The 15,987-nt window shown below is 43.2% G+C and overlaps 1 protein-coding gene across 1 annotated transcript in view; it reads left to right on the forward strand.

The window, feature by feature from the left end:
* The window catches only part of Scel (sciellin), a 76,703-nt gene that overhangs the window by 16,037 nt on the left and 44,679 nt on the right, over window positions 1–15,987 (forward strand). Inside the window, exons 8-9 of the mRNA XM_075949236.1 lie at window positions 12,377–12,457; window positions 14,419–14,484. Of these exons, the coding sequence (XP_075805351.1) occupies window positions 12,377–12,457; window positions 14,419–14,484 (147 nt within the window). The remainder of the gene's footprint in view (window positions 1–12,376; window positions 12,458–14,418; window positions 14,485–15,987) is intronic.

The following is a 15,987-nucleotide window of genomic DNA, read 5'->3' on the forward strand; positions in this document are numbered from 1 at the left end:
TGTCTACAGTAACGAGCAGAGAGAAGCGGATGCAGACGTGTTTACTAGCTTGCCTGAGCTCTTCTTGATTTCTCCACTTTTATACAGTGCAGGATCCCTTACCTAGAGAATGGTACCACCCCCACTGGGCCGGGTCTTCTTAAGACAGTTTCCCCCACAGATACACTGACATATCAATTCAGTGTAGGAAATCCCTCATTGAGATTTTCTTCTCCAGTGTCTGTAGCTTGTGTTAACAGTTAAAGTTGACATCACGAAAGTCGAGGGTAGTTTTCCACCTTTTCCTACTTAACCACAGGTGCTTACTGTATAAGCAAGGCTGACATCCTGCCTTCTAATTGCTTTTTAAATCCATGTGTCTCCTTGTATTCCTATCCCCTTGAATCATTTCTCTCCTGTATTATGACAATAGATGTTCCCTGAATAGTCTCCTTGCCCTCACTTATATCTACTCTTCACTCCTTTATATGGTTAACAAAGTTATATTTATTTTAATAAATTAATCAGATCATCTCATCTTCTCAAGTAACATTTAAAATGGTTTTGCATTGTCTTAGGAAAGTGAGCCAGGTCCTTAGCAGGGCTCCTGGCCCTTGCTTGTCTTCCATTCATAACTAATCCCCCTTGTTTGGGTTCAGTTACTTAATCTGTTTTATCTTGCTTTTTCTGGCCTCCACATTCTAGTGACCCTCAGAATCTCCAGCCTTTCTGTCTTGAACTCTGTCTTCTCCCATATCTGAGGCACGGGAGTACTCATGCTGTGTTTGGATCTGATTTCCCTTCACAGTTGTTAATTCTAATTTACACCAGCTGTTCTCTTAGTTCCCCATTAGGTGAGAAAGTTTCCTTGGATTATTGAAATGCTTCCCGCGTAAGGTTAAAGTAGAGATGGAAGTTGAGGACTGGCGGGATTCCAGTGAAGAAGCTCAGGCCAAATCACATACCAAGAATCAGAAATCTCTGTGACTTCTTTGGTCACACCCCTTTCAGGCATTTCTCATTGACTGGCATTTCCTACAAATCCTCCCCAGAAGAGATCATCCTCATATTTAATTGAGGATCTCTAGTGGCATTTTAATTGTAATTTAATAAATAGGACTTGCCTGAGGATCAGAAAAGTAAAACAGCCACACTGGCCAGCCTTTACTGACCAGGCAGCAATAACACACAACTTTAACCCTAGTGGTCATACTGGTTGTCATAGAAATCCAGTGGTGCCCGCCTTTAATCCCGGTGGTGCAGGCATTTAACCCCAGCTTCAGAGAGAGCCATAAAATGGGAGGAGACAGTTCTCAGACACAGTCTCGTTCTGAGATTCCTAGAGGCAGGATCGCCATTTTCAGACTCTGGTCGAGCTATTTTGCTTTTCGGACCTTCAGGTTGAACCCCAATTTCTCTGTGAGTTTTTATTAATCGTGCTTCAAGGATCCATTGACTCTTGGAGGGGCATTCTATGTTTTCACTCTTGGAGGAGGGCTCCATGCTACGTCTTACAACAAAACTATTCTTTCAAGTCATAACCACACAAACGCTTAGTGCAACCCACATGACAACTTGTATCATTGACCTCCATGCCTTCCTTTCTTATCCCAGCCCACTGGGCAAGATTAAGACTGACCAAGGAAAAAGTCGTCACTAGGTGGCAGTAGCACACTGAGCTTCTTATGGCCGGTACTTTGACTGGTATGCCTGTTCAGAGCAGTCTCCAAAGGAGGCTCTCCATGGAGCATACTCATAGGGGAAAAGGAGGGAGCTCCTAGCTACGAGGCAAAGAATCATAAGGGGGAGCTTATGTGTCCAGGTGACGTCATTTGGGAGTTGGGCGGGGTGGGAAATTCATGTGACAGAACTCCGAGGGGCCGCAGCAACTTTATGCTGTGCTCTTCATGGTAGCTAAAGGTATAACCCACAGAAATAACTAACCAGTCTAGCAGCTACATAAGATCCAGTGTGGGGGTCACACAAAGAGTATCAGCATCTTATGGGAGAGCTGCAGACCTGGGCGACGGATCCTGGGAGAAAAGGAGAGAGATTACACGAGGAAGGGCTTTCAAACCGGAAGTGGTTTTAAGCATAGTGCTTGCAACCTCCGGCTTGAATGATTGCCCGGGCCTTGTACAGGGGGACCAAAGATGCCTCTATACGCTTTGCTTTGTGCAGTAGATTCTGGGACTCTGGAGGGATGTTTCTGTGGAGGTGATGCTTGGCGGTGGGGTGGGGTGGGGGAAGCACCCAGGTAAGAGGCTAAGGGGTCCCAACTTAGGGCGGCACGTTTAGAATAAAGTGACATGGGGAGAAAATACCAAATAAAGGAATGAGTGTGGAATCCTGACCAAGGGATTTCAGAAAAATTGCTGATAATAATTTTATCAATAAAAATTATTGATAATTATTGGTAATAATCACAACAACAATAGTGCATTACCTTAAACAACCACTGCAGTATACTCACCAAATAACTGGGGTCATCTTGTAATCCTTTGCAGTAAGTAAATGCAGCCATAGTCATTTATCAATAACCACATATTCATCCATTGGTTCTAATTCCTGATGTGTAGGAAACAATGCATTCCCCTCAGCGTGTTACCCCGTCTGTGTCTTTGTCATTAGCTGGGCCTTTTCCCGTGTGTTCGTTTTGATGACTGACTAAATACTTCTCTACTGACCTCCGTTTCTTCCACTGCCTGCCCCTTTGCAAATGTAACTGGTGATCTGTGCCTATGTGAAAGAAAGCGCCTGGAGAGGCGCCAGAGGTGCAGAGAAGAGTTAGACCCAACCTTAGGAGGCTCAAAAGCTTCCACGGGGTCGCTAAACGCGGAGGCCAATGCAAGCGGTCCTTGGGAATCTGACGAGAGCAAAGTTGGAGACACTTACAAAATGCAGGGAGACACCACAGAGAAACCCTGTCTCGAAAAACCAAAAAAAAAAAAAAAATGCAGGGCGACACATAAAAGCAGGCAATAAAGGATACAGCAGACTCAAAAGGCGTAGTGTCAGAGGTGGCAGCCAAATAATGTGTAAGGTTAAGGTGTGGCAAGGTGGGGTGGGGGGAGATAAAGGAGGAAGAATCAGACTCTAATGGCAGAATGATGGAGTGTGTGTAAATCCTCACACGTGTGGGTGCTACGGGTGCTCTCGTGTGCACAGAGCGCTCTGTGGGGAGTTCTGGGTACCGTCCTTTGTCAGGTATCTTCACTGAGCCTGGCATCTTGTGGGGAAAGGGCTGCCGGCGTAGGGTGTTAGACATTCAGACCTTGTGGTAAGTTCCCGCACCTTTCCAGAACCGTAGCTTTCTGTTTAAGAATCAGTACTGTGCCGTTACGTCATCTCAACCCTGCTATGTGCTCCTGTGAAGCGCGTGTGGGAGAAGTTCACGCATCAATACCGGAAACCACCGGAAGGTCAGAAGCGCTGGCGGGTTTTCCCTCACGGCTTTTGTTTAAAACAGAACTACTTGTTGGCAATCACTAATTCATATCGTTATATTTTTATTTGGCGCTTAATTCCCCTTTTGATCGTGTGTGGTCCCTTTGAAAGAGTGATAGTGTTTTCCAGGCTAGAGGCAATGACAGAACAGACGATAGTTGCCACGCAGACGGTGTAGAACATGGATGTAACAGTGACGGAGCGCGGCCTTCTGCCTTCTGAGCCAAACGCTGTATCTTAATGAATTCAAATGCTTCCATGCATTTCGAGGATTTCGAGGTTTAGTGGTTAGATGTCATATAAGATTCTTTGAAGAACCTTGCTAGCCAGGTACGATGGCACAATCTCAACATGGAGATGGATGCAGGAGGCTCATGAGTTCAAGGCCAGTCCAAGGCACACAGTGAGGCTGTATCTGAGAGCAAAGCAAGCAATTTGTTAAGCCATACTACAGTACTTGCTTAGCAGACAGTGTAAATATTCATAAATGCTATTCAGAACGCTGAGTGAGGAAGAACAATGAAGCCATTGTCTCTATTCCCAGGACTAACAGAGCCAGTATGTTTTCTTCTGGAATCATTTTTAAACACAGGAAGAAAATAAACACCGGATGAACACACGACAGTGGACACATACCCGGTGAAACGAGAAAATAACTATTTCCTACGCACTGCCATTACATCTCCTTACTTTGTGGCAGCCTCTTCTTGCATGGCTTTGACTTACAGTTAGCGGGCTGGTAGAATTAGAGGGGAAAAAAAATCCTGATTGCGAAGCAAGTTGCCATAGCAACCTTGCACTGTAGTTATATTTTTTTCTGTCTGTAACTATAAATGGCAAAATGTAACCTTTCTAATTATTCTGCTGCGTTTTTAACTCTATTGGTTCCAATTCCTCTACAGAGTTTGATGATCTCCTTCCCTCCCCCCCCCCCTCTCTCTCTCTCTCACACACACACACACACACACACACACACACATAATACACATGCATGCATGTGCACACACACGCACGCACACACCAGATTTTGTTTTCATCGCAATAAAAACCTTTACATCAACTAGAATCTCTTATAAGTATTAATATTGCCTGACACTCGGTAACATGCCTGAGTATAGATAGAAACCTTAAAAAATCAAGTCCATGTGCCCAGATTACATATTCCAAACAAGATAACATATTCCAAACATCCAAAATAATTAAGACATTAACCTGGGTAAAGGTTTGTTATTTCTTTGAGGTGGCGTTTGTGTAGAATGAGAAAGCTTGTTCAGCACAAGCAAGCAGAGGCCTTGACCTTGAGCAAAGACTTGTTTTTTCTTTAGTTGTACAGGGACAACTCAGGCAGCCCTGGGCCTCTCCACATCAGCTTTAAGAAAATCTTACATTTAGACAACAAACGAAAACCAATACTTTGCCCAATCCAGTTTCCGATGGCTCCGTCCTCTCTTGGAGTCCCCTTTGTTCCTCTGTCTGCCAAAGAACAGTCGAGGATTCTGAAGCAGAGAGATTCTAGGTCCAAAGCAGAGATGAGAAAAACTCTGGGAGAGTCAGGATACGTGGATTTGTCATTTACCAAAGCATCACCTAGCTCCAACCATAAAAGCCAGACAGGCTGAACAGGAATGAAATGGCTTCACTATTCAGTACCACTGCCTGAATCTCTATCAGAGACTGTATAGTTCACCTTAAAGTACAAACACCCTGGACCATCTAAATGGCTGTCTCCGGTCATTTAGTGAGAATTACTTAGATCAGGCTTCTTCCCTCCTGATAATGGCAGAAGCAGAGCTCAGTGAGGCAAGGGAGGTTTTACCTTGGGTAGTAAGCAGGGAACGGGAGTTTGGGAGAAAAAGTTGTGGGTAGCAAGCCCTGGGTGTGGTGTCCTGAGGTTGATGGGGGGGGGTATTTATCACAGTGCCTTAGTAGGATGTTGGGAGTAGGAGGAGCATTTAAAGACTCATTTTTTGAAAAGACTGTCTTTTACTTGGGAAATGGGGGATTATACTGTTTTGTCTTCTCATTATTCAGCAGTTAAAAACATCCCACAATGATTCAAATGGTGTACAGACTTTTGAATGTGCACAATGCATGCACAATGCATCCATATTCTTGTGCGCGTCAGTAGTCTCTTCCTTTTTATCACGAGTAGTGTTCTAATGTAGAGATGAACCTCATTTACCCCCGCACTGAAGGAAAACTATCATGCAGTTTGCTAGAACACATGTAACTGACTCTCTCAAGCAAATGCCGATGAGCAGAGCTGCTAGGTCATGGGATAAGCACATGCTTAACTTTGTAAACATCTCACAGGTTTGGTCACAGTGTCTGTCCTTTTCCATGCGCACCAGCAAAGCATGAGAGCTCTACGTGCTCCATTCCCTTGATGAGGTCTCATATTTCCAGTGAAAAAGCCTTGTAGCCATGCTAAGATGTAGTTATCTCCATGTGGTTTGGATTCCTGCTTTTCTAGGGACCAGCGGCGTAACGTGTCCTTTGCTCTGTTTGTTTGTCAAATGTCCAAACAAATTGTGAAGTAGACAAAACCTCTTGTGACGTATACATTCGAGTGTTTTCCCTCTTGTGTGTTTTGTTTGCTTACTGTTGAGTTTTGAGAGTTTTAAAAACATGCATCTTTTTATCACATAGGTGGTTTATAATTTTGTTCAAGGTGTCGCCGGTATTTTCAATCTTTTGACCATGTGTTTGCTGGAACAAGAACATGTTGAAATCTGATTTGCCAGGTTTTGTTAGTGAATTCTGTCTTTGCTATCATGTTTAGCAACTCTTAGTCTAACCCTTTGTCTGGTCACAGAGGGTTTCTTCTAAATATCTTTTAGTATCGTGTTTTGTATAGCGGTCTGCAATCCATCCGTTTTGAGTAGGTATCTTTTTAGTGCTGATGTGTTTCTCTGCCTCACCTGATAATGGCTGGGCTATTATTACTATCTCTTTGGAAAAACGAAGGCCTAAAAACTAGAATGGCCAAACCACTATTTTGTAAGTTGTGTCTATTGAGAAACTATATTAGTATTATTTTCTGTTGCTAGAGCAAAAAAAAAAATCTGACGTTCTGTTCTTGTTAGGAAAAGATTAGCTCATAGCTTTGGAAATAAAATCTTTCCTATGTTCAGACACTAAAGACCATTTCCCAAGAGTGCCTGAGAGAGGAGAGTGTCTATTGTAAGAGAGGGTACCAGACTGGGACTTTAGGGTTATTCTTTTCTTACTAATTCAGTCTTATGGGAACTCAAGTAGGATTCGTACATTATGATTCGCTTTGCTATCTCTCTGACAGAGCAGCCTTTGGGAGATAAACCACATCCATGTTAGAGAACTGACTTGGTGAACTATGTTCTCGATCAATGCTAAAGTTAAATTTTATTAACCATAACAGCATCTCCATATGTTTGAAAAACCGAATATTCAAATGTCAAATTACTTGATCTATCCAAAGTAGCCAAGGCCTTCAGGGATGAAAAACACTTGGCAGTAACTGTCTCCTCATTGGCCACCCAGAGATCTAGAGAAGCCTCTTTCTTGGAGGTAAAGAAGCTGAGGTTGAGGAAGAGTGGAATTCCTTTGCATGCTCACAGAAAGTCAGCCCCAAAGCTAGTCTGGAGCAGAAATCCTGGAATTGACTGGGCTCAGGGTTTGGTAGTGACCCTAGGCACAAGACACAAACCGTTACAGTCACTTTCCTTTGAACATTGCCTTGGGCCTTATAAGCTCTTTGCAAGGGTGGGTCATACTTTTTCTAGCTTTGTACACTGGTGTCTAAAACACAGGTGGCTGTGGAACAGGTTCCTGTCGCGTTGATAATGGCTGCTTCTCTGGCTTTGAACTCCAAATCCTTCCAGGTTAGCCTCCCAGAAAGTAGGAGGATGTACCACCATGCCTGACTTGGCGGCCTTTGAAAACTCAACGTGCATTTAAAATACTGGGTTATATGTAGTCTGGTAAGGAGAAAAGAAGCACGTGACATCAAACAGGCTGCACCATCAACTGACATGTTACCAGCAACATAGTATAAAGAGAATTCCATAACTAGCCCTCAGTGAGAAAAAATGTCCACATGTTATGCTTGTAAAATGAATAATATATGTGAGAACCTGGCAAATTATTTTTCTAGAATTGTATTTCAATTTTGGACTTTAAGGAGCATAGACATTAGTGATTTTGATATTTGAGGACTGCAGCATTTGGAATTGTGTTTTAGGGGGACCTTAGCCACCGTTAAAATTCCTGAACAGAATGGTGGCTGTATTAATGACTTCCCTTTTGCTATGACGAAACACCATGACCCAGGCAACTTATGGAAGCAAAAGCTTATGATTTCAGAGGAATCAGAGTCCTGCCTGGCAAGGAAGCATAGTAGCAGGCGGCGTCAGGGTGGCGGGAACAGCTGAGAGGTTACTTCTTGGTCCACGCATGCTCCTTTGCTGTTGTTGAAATGGAAATTCTGTTTGTGCAACAGAAGAAGAATACACGGTGAACATGAGAGAGAAGTTCAGAAATAAACATAAGAGTCAGTTGTCTTTAGTGGAACCCAGGCTTGTGCTGCAGTAAGAGAAATGGCCACAAACTCTGGAATTCTGAGTCCCGAGCCAAGCGTGCTACCCCGTTGCAACACTAATAACCCTGTAACCAAATACATTACCCCACAGCAACATGGGGACCAGAAGCGGTGTTTGCGGGGGCTTGTGGAAACAGCCAACATGAACAACCCTCTTTACGGGAGGATTTTATTTGTTTAGCTCTGGTCTTTGTGTTACAATCTGAAAGTTTTCATGTGTTTCTCTTGAAAAACGCCTTTTTATTCCGGGAAGCAACTCATTACAATTACGTGCACTAACGTGGCGGCGGAGATCCTGTGAAAGCTCGTAGGGTGCCAGGAAGGACGGAGTAGACAGCGGGGGTATCTGAGCTCAGACATCACGTCTCAAAGAAGAAGGATTCAATTAAGATCGCTCCAATAAATGTCCTTTGTCTCCTTCTCCTCGCGACACTCCAGGCCACAGCTTCCTGCCTGCCTTTCATTTTCAATCCTCCTGCTTGGATCACATAATGTTCCTGGCACAGTGTGAATGACTTTTCTCATCCTCCCCTCACACCAGGCTTGGGTTCTGTCATCTGCGGTTGTCAATGCAAAGATGCAAATGGAAGCTCCTCTGAGGTGAAGTGAAGCCTGCAGGGCATTGCCCTGCCGCTGCCCCAGCAGGGTGTGAGCCTGCCACCCCGGGAACTAGGCATATTTCACTGTTCTTGGCTTTTGTGACCTCATACCCACCTCCCCCGCCCCGCCCCCCAGAACTACCCCAACCACCAACCACCTCAGATCTATTTTTTCCCCACTGCTAATATCTCCCTCCCAGACTCACTCAACAAATACTCACTCACCTCTTCGAAGCCTTATCCATTCTAAAACAGAGCTCTCACGTTCCATTGATGTGGATCTGGTATAATCCAAGCTGGACACAGACCCCCCCCCATTTTTATAATTCTCCTTTCCGTGTGGTTGCTACACTCCTGCCTGTCCGCGTGTCCAGTGCCCTGTACAGTCCTAGTATTATCTGGATTGATTATTCCCCATCTTCCAGCTCCTGCTGGAAGGAAAGCATTTGATCAGCAAAGAGAATTTGATATCTGTGTTTCACATAGATACACTACTGACGATCAGTTTTTCAAGAGAAACACATGAAAACTTTCAGGTTGTAGCAAGAAGACAAACAAAGAAGAGCTAAACAAATAGAATCCTCCCCCACACAGGCCGAGATGGGGAGAGTATTTCCATACAAATTGTTCTAGTGTCCCCTGCCTACAGGTTTGGAACCAAGAGTCAGAAAACCCTGTGCTCTGTGTTCCCCACGAGCCTCAGATCAAAAGCCAACATATCCTCTCAGATGTCCATTGACATCAAAGAAATTCGGTCATTTCTGGCCACTTGGACCATTGTCACAGATTCTTAGATTTCTGGTATCAGCACCACTGGTATCCTACATCAAATCCTTCCGCCCTGGCTAGCATCCATTATCATCAAACTCCACTGCTCCTCAGCCTGGCTTAGTCATTACTCATCCTGTGGGTGTGCTGTCTCCACTCTTCCTTCAGCAAGGGCTTTCCCCCCCCCCCCCCCCCGTGCCTGCTCACGGCAGGGATGGAGGAAAGGAAGGGGTTCTTGTTTGGTCCTGCTTTTATTCCCCTTTGCCTTTAACTCCTCCCGCCTTAAACTCTCCATTGTTGGGGGCAGTGAGATGCCAGATCCTGAATTTCTTGTAATTCCCCGATCTGAGTGCCTACAGCTGCTCCGAGCAGGAGACCTTCAGCAGAAAGCAGTGGTTTCTGGTGGGTTTGGCTGGGGCATGGCTATCTCTATATAATCTGCCCCTAAACACAATAAAGGGGGCATTCTTGGGGAATTCAAGGATGACCCGTGTCTCTGTCTCTCTGTCTGTGTGTGTTTGTGTATTTTAACCTCCATCCCCCTTGCCCGAAGCTCGCGAACTGGGTAATAGCTCACTGAGTACAGACACTGGGGCGTGGCGCGGCACTCTGTCTTCTTGGAAGTCACTTTTCTTCTTTGCTGGCTTCCTCTGAAGGCATCACTCAGCTTCAATCTTCAAAGATTTCAACTTCAGACCCTTTGTTCCTCATATATACCTCCAACCCCATTATAATACCTGATGATTTTCTCGTCTATGTTGAGGACACCACCTCTGGGATTTTACATTCTTGGCCTCCTTTCCAAAGATCTTCCCCACTCTATCTTAACTGATCACAGGCCAGGCCCTTGTAAATGACCACAAAATGTCACTTTCTAAGCTTTACTTTTACTGCTGTGTTGTCTCTTTAGCGATCTCTCCCCCAGTCCTGAGTCCGGTGATTCCTCAGCCTCACCTTAAACACCAGCCCAGTTCATGGATTCTGCCTTCTTTTCCACAGAGTCACAATCTCCAGACCCCATTCTGTTCCAGTTCCATCATGGACTCCACCACGCCTTGTTGAATCCCTGGCTTTCCCACCCATCCTTGTCCTGGGTCACCACGTTCTGCCGTACTCTTGGCTGAATTTTTATCACTTTGAAAACGATTTACCTCTGTTTCCAAATAGCTGAATAATGCAAGAGAGGACGACGTGCAAGAGCTGTCTTTAGCTAAGTGGTAACACACTCAGGTTTACATACGCAGGTATGAGGATCCCTTGCCAGGCAGTGGAACATGAAGAAGGTTATGACACCAAACCTCCTGGCTCAGATTCCCACTTGCAAGCTGTATATTTATGAACTATTTATTTTCACTGTTCCTGGCTTAGTCTTTTCATCTGTAAAATGGGAAGAAAAAAATAATATTTAGCTCTGGGCTTGTAGTGACCTTGGATCTTGGACCCTACTGTCAAACAACTACTTCATTTCTCCTCCCTTCTTTCACATTTTCTCCTAAATCTACTCCTGAAGTGTGTCCAGCTCCACCCCCAAATACACAACGCTCTCTCAGAAGGACTTCTATCAGGGTTATCAATGACCTGACCACTCTGCTGACGTCATGCTAATTTCACCGTCCTTGTCTTGCTGGGTCAGTCAGACCGGGCAGGGCTGTGCTTAGCTGGAGGATATTCCCTGCTCACTTTCATCTTCTTTTCTCTTGACCACTGCACCTTCGGACTTCCTTGTGATAACGTCTCATTTTTTGATCACTGAATAACATGAGACATGAGGCAGGAGTCCTTGGCTACCAGTTTGCCTCTCTTCGCATGGATTCCTTTCATTATCTCATACAGTTTCAAGTGTCAAATGTCATCTCTAAGCTGATGTCCCAACTGTCCTCAGGGAATTTGTCCCTTTCTGCAGGTCTCAGCTTTAATTTTGCTTTGCACAAGGCTTCCCAAGGCTATGCTATTAAAATAAGAATCCCTACCCATCACTCTATGTCTTTCCCCGACTCTTATCACTCTATGTCTTTCCCCTGATTTGTTTTTGTACAATAGCACTTATTTGTAGATTAAAAGTCTTGTAAAAATAGGAATGTATTGCACACAGAAAGCTACCTAGCGATGCTCACTGACTAAAACTATGATCTCATTCTGCCTCAGAAATCCCCCAACAATCCTGTTAGAGAGCTTATTACAGATGAAGAAGCAGACTAAGGTTAACCCGTTGCCTCAGAGCTGGCAATGCAGGGAGCCTCGTACTCAAGTGCACATCGCTCAGCAGCCATAAAGGACTAGGGGGTCAGACCATGGGGCACTTTTCCCTAGGTACAGAGCTTAGCGTTGGGGCAACAGAGAAGCCCTAGGTGGCCACGATGGGAGGTGGGAAGCTGGAGAGTGACCTGGCTTTGGAGCTGACTTACTTGACCATTTCCAGTTCCCTTGTCACTCAATCATGTGAACTTTTTGGGTCTACTTTGGTGTCTCATTGAAAGTTGACTAATAGCATATTTCGTGTTTGTTTTGCTATCATTTGAAGCGTCATGACAATAGTCGAGTCAAGAATTAGTTCAGTTCTCCAAACCAAGTTTTCTTTGAGATCTACAACATAAGAAGCCTTCTTGCTGTTTCTATAGCAGCCTGTGAGTTGACATAATCCCTAAAGAAGCTTATACGCTAATACTAGAGAACCTTTCACTGTGCCCATGTGATGGCTCGAAATGCCGTGGCTTGCTAAGTATACTAGCAAGCAAGATGCTGAGCTAACTGCAGGGCGTGGTATAGTTCCAGCTGTAGTTACAGACGCTTTCCAAAAGCCCAGTCGAATGGACCATTAAAATACCCATATTTAAAATAACTGACTTTAGAGTATGCACTCTGTGAACTCTGACCTTTCGGTTTCTCCATACATGGGGTCATGAGTTTAAAAGAGATATTTCCCTATACAAGGCAGATGTTGTGAGCTCATAGATAAAAATGGAAAACATTTCCATGGTGTAACGGACTGCTGTTTTCTGTTTCAAAGGGATCCAGCTGTTCACCCTCCCATACCTCCAAAACCCCGCTCTCCCATTGCGTCTCCTAAACAACTGAGACAGAGTAACAGGTAAGAACTGCCCTTCTGAGTGTCTTGCCGGGATGTTGAAGGGAAGTGATAGTAAAGGAATTGTGAATGGCTTTGTGCAAGGGATGGTCCTGCTTTCCGTGTGCATTCACACAGAGCTGCTATCAGGCCACTTTTGTTTTAGAATAGTACAGGCTATTGCCTGTTTTAGGGAACTATATCCTTGAAATAGCTGTGGACCAATAGAATTGAAGTGTTTGGATGAAAATTTCTTATATATTAGTACTTGATATATATATATATATATGACATATATCTCATGCCTATTAAATGTAAACCACATTAAATGTCGTATGTGAATCTATTTCATTTCTATTTTCCTGTAGTTAAGATTCTCATCAAGAGCTATATATTGTGATGCAGAAAATTCTTACAGCTTTGGGTTAATACCCAAGTCCTCAATTATGCTTGAGATACCTTTAGGCTGTTGCTTGAGTTTGGTTTTTTTTTTTTACTTTTTCGAGACAGGGTTTCTCCGTAGCTCTTTTGGTTCCTGTCACATAGTTTATAATCTTGATCCATTTTTCAAGATGAATGTTCCCTCTTTTCATTAGTACTGTCAGGTCAGATCTCAGCATCTCAGTGGGGATTGAACGTGTTGGATCTCCCTGAATGCTTGCCTTGACGTCTCTTGTAATTTCGGCCTTGTGAGGGGGAATTTTGATGCCATGTAAGACACAATTATAGAACCATTCTTCATAAGTCACATTTATAGAGGCATTTTTTTAAATAAGAGGGTCACCTGCTAGAAAGTGTTGACCAAAAAACAGGGGTGTGTGGTACCATGTGTTCATCCTTAGGGGGAACCACTCCAGAGCTGAACCCATAAAATCCCTCCGGATTGCTGAGAAATTTCCTCCTTAGGATATTGCTTTAATGAGTCAAGAGAATAGTTTTTCACTGAACTAATTAATAATATGGATTAGTTTTATAACTTTTCGTTTCTGCAACGATTATAATTATCTCATAAGAGCAATGTCTCAAGCTTCCTGTCTTACATGATTGGTCCTCTTAGTCTTAAGCAATTATGTCATAATTAGAATAGATTTTTTCGAGGAACTGAAATAAGCTGTCCCTGTACCACCTAAATTCTAATCTAAAACCATTGGCAGTAGAGGGCTGCACGTGTTTATATTCAGAAAAGGCTTAATTCCATAGGACTTGGTCAAATCCACTTTCCTATGCTCATTTCTTTCAGTAATGATCCAAAAAAAATAAAATTAGGACAACATGCATGTTAAAAAAAACCCTGATTACTTTAATCACAGCATGGTGACTTTAACGAACGAATATGAAAGGGAAGTAATTAACACAGGTCCTCAGGAGAGCAAAAAAATGGTTGGATATGGCTTCTTGAGAATAAGCAAGAATGTATAAGTAGGTCAGCCACAGTGTAAGGAAAAGAGAGAAGTCTTATAAATTCTGACAGCCTAGCATTGTACAATTTACTGCTGCCGGTTCAGTGTGGACCTTCTTGGTGGGGTAGACATTTTTGAAATATAGACTTATTTCTTTCTTACTTTAGTAAATACATTTCTTGGTAGTATTCACATGGGGTAGTCTTTAAGGAAAAGTCTGATTTGGGTGTCTAACAACAAAAGGGATTCTTAATATTTAAGATGTTATATAATTATCTAGTGGAGATGAAGACAAAACACTTTGATGAATGGAAATAAAATGATCTCCATCTAGATGAGACACGAATGAAGGTGCCTAGTGCTCTAAAGCAGATGAAGAGACGTCGGCGTTGTAAAGTTAGCACCTTTCACATTTTAGGCTTTCTAAAAGGGGGATGATGGAATTCTTAGCCAATACAAAAAACTAAGGTAAAATTTTTGTTAATCGTATAATATTTATATTTGTTAACAGAAATGTATTCTCATACATATAATTTAACATGGAAGAGTTTTCCTACCTAACAGGCATTATTTTTAAAAATCTAGGCAGATACATGCTGCTCCATCAGGTGCATACGGAGAAGCCAATAGACATCTTGAAAGAAATATCAGGTATAAAACTCTCTGCTGTCTATATGTGTGTAATTGTACCAGTGGTAAAGCATGCTTTGCTGGAGTACTTCAAAAAAGTAAGTTAGATAAAATCAGTTTTCTTTTCAACTTTAGCTATAATGAGTAAGCTGTTTTTGAGACAGGGTTGCACTACGAAGCCCTTGCTATAAAGAGTAAACTCTTTTTGAGATGGGGTTGGACTACGTAGCCCTTGCTATAAAGAGTAAACTCTTTTTGAGGCAGGGTTGCACTATGTAACCTCCGCTGCCCTGGACTTTGCTATGCACACAAGGCCAGCCCCAATTTTACAAAGGTCCGTCTGCTCCTGCATCCATTGTGCTGGTTTTAATGTGGCACCATGCCTGGCTAGGTAGCACATGCTTTTATAGGTTCTTGTTCTTTAAATTTGTCTGAAGATTTACATTGCAAATTCCAAATTGTCTGAGCATAAGGACAGGATGGGAGGATGGGATGAAAGTCCTTGCAGGAAGGAGGTTTGCTGGTCTCGTGTTTCCTGACTTGCTTCAAGATATAGGACCCTGTTGCTGGGGGCGTGAATGAACGATGGGAAATAGTTTTGCTCAGTTGGACCTGCACTGTCAAAGCTTTCCCTTGGTCCTGGCAGTTGTGTGCAGCCTCTCTGGCAGCATCGGGACAGGCTCACCCTTCATGGGGATTAATTTGGTAAGGAAGCATTTCCCCACCATGGTCCAGATTTACACCTGTTTTATACATCCTACCTAGGTGAGCATTCATTCTGAATATGTTTTGCTTGCGTTTCCTCTTTATTATTTAGGAAAAATAATAGCTTTGGAGAATCCTTTTCTTTTTTAAAGCCAGGCATGGTGGCACATGCCTGTAATCCCAGCCTTTATGAGGCAGGAGCAAGAGGACTCTTGCAAGTTTGAGAGCATTATAGTAAACACAGTGAGATCTAGGACAGTCAGGCTGCATATGGAAGGCTGGATATGGGAGAGATGGTTTTCCTTAGGGAAGTACACACAATACCGAACAGTCAGCCAGCCTTAGAATTGTGGTGCACACAAATTCATTATACAGGGTGAGTAGCTTGCACTTATGAACCATTAGTGAAAACAAGAGACTTTGAATCTGAAAAACAGCAAGGGGGTTTATGGAATAGTTTGGAGGGAGAAAAGGGAGAGAGAAATAATGTCATTACATTATAATCTCAGAAAAGGATCTTTGAGGGGTGGTGAGCCTTGTCTTTAACAGATGAGCCATCTCTCCAGCCCAGAAATTTTTTCTCTTAAAAAAACCAAACTGGAAGATTATAACCTTGCTATTTTATAGTTTAATAGTTCCATCAGTATAATAAGCAAAAAAAAATGGCTAAGATATTTTCCAAAGTAAAATGTCTTTTGCATTATCCCTTTGGCTCTCAGAAGAGCCCCAGTTTGAAGCACGGACGACACAGATACCTTAGACTCGGGAAGAATCTGACTTTCCTGTACCGAGAAGTTTTTGTGAAACTCTCATCACCTC

This window comes from Microtus pennsylvanicus, chromosome 15 (genome assembly GCF_037038515.1).
Source record: "Microtus pennsylvanicus isolate mMicPen1 chromosome 15, mMicPen1.hap1, whole genome shotgun sequence".
Classification (NCBI taxonomy): Eukaryota; Metazoa; Chordata; class Mammalia; order Rodentia; family Cricetidae; genus Microtus; species Microtus pennsylvanicus.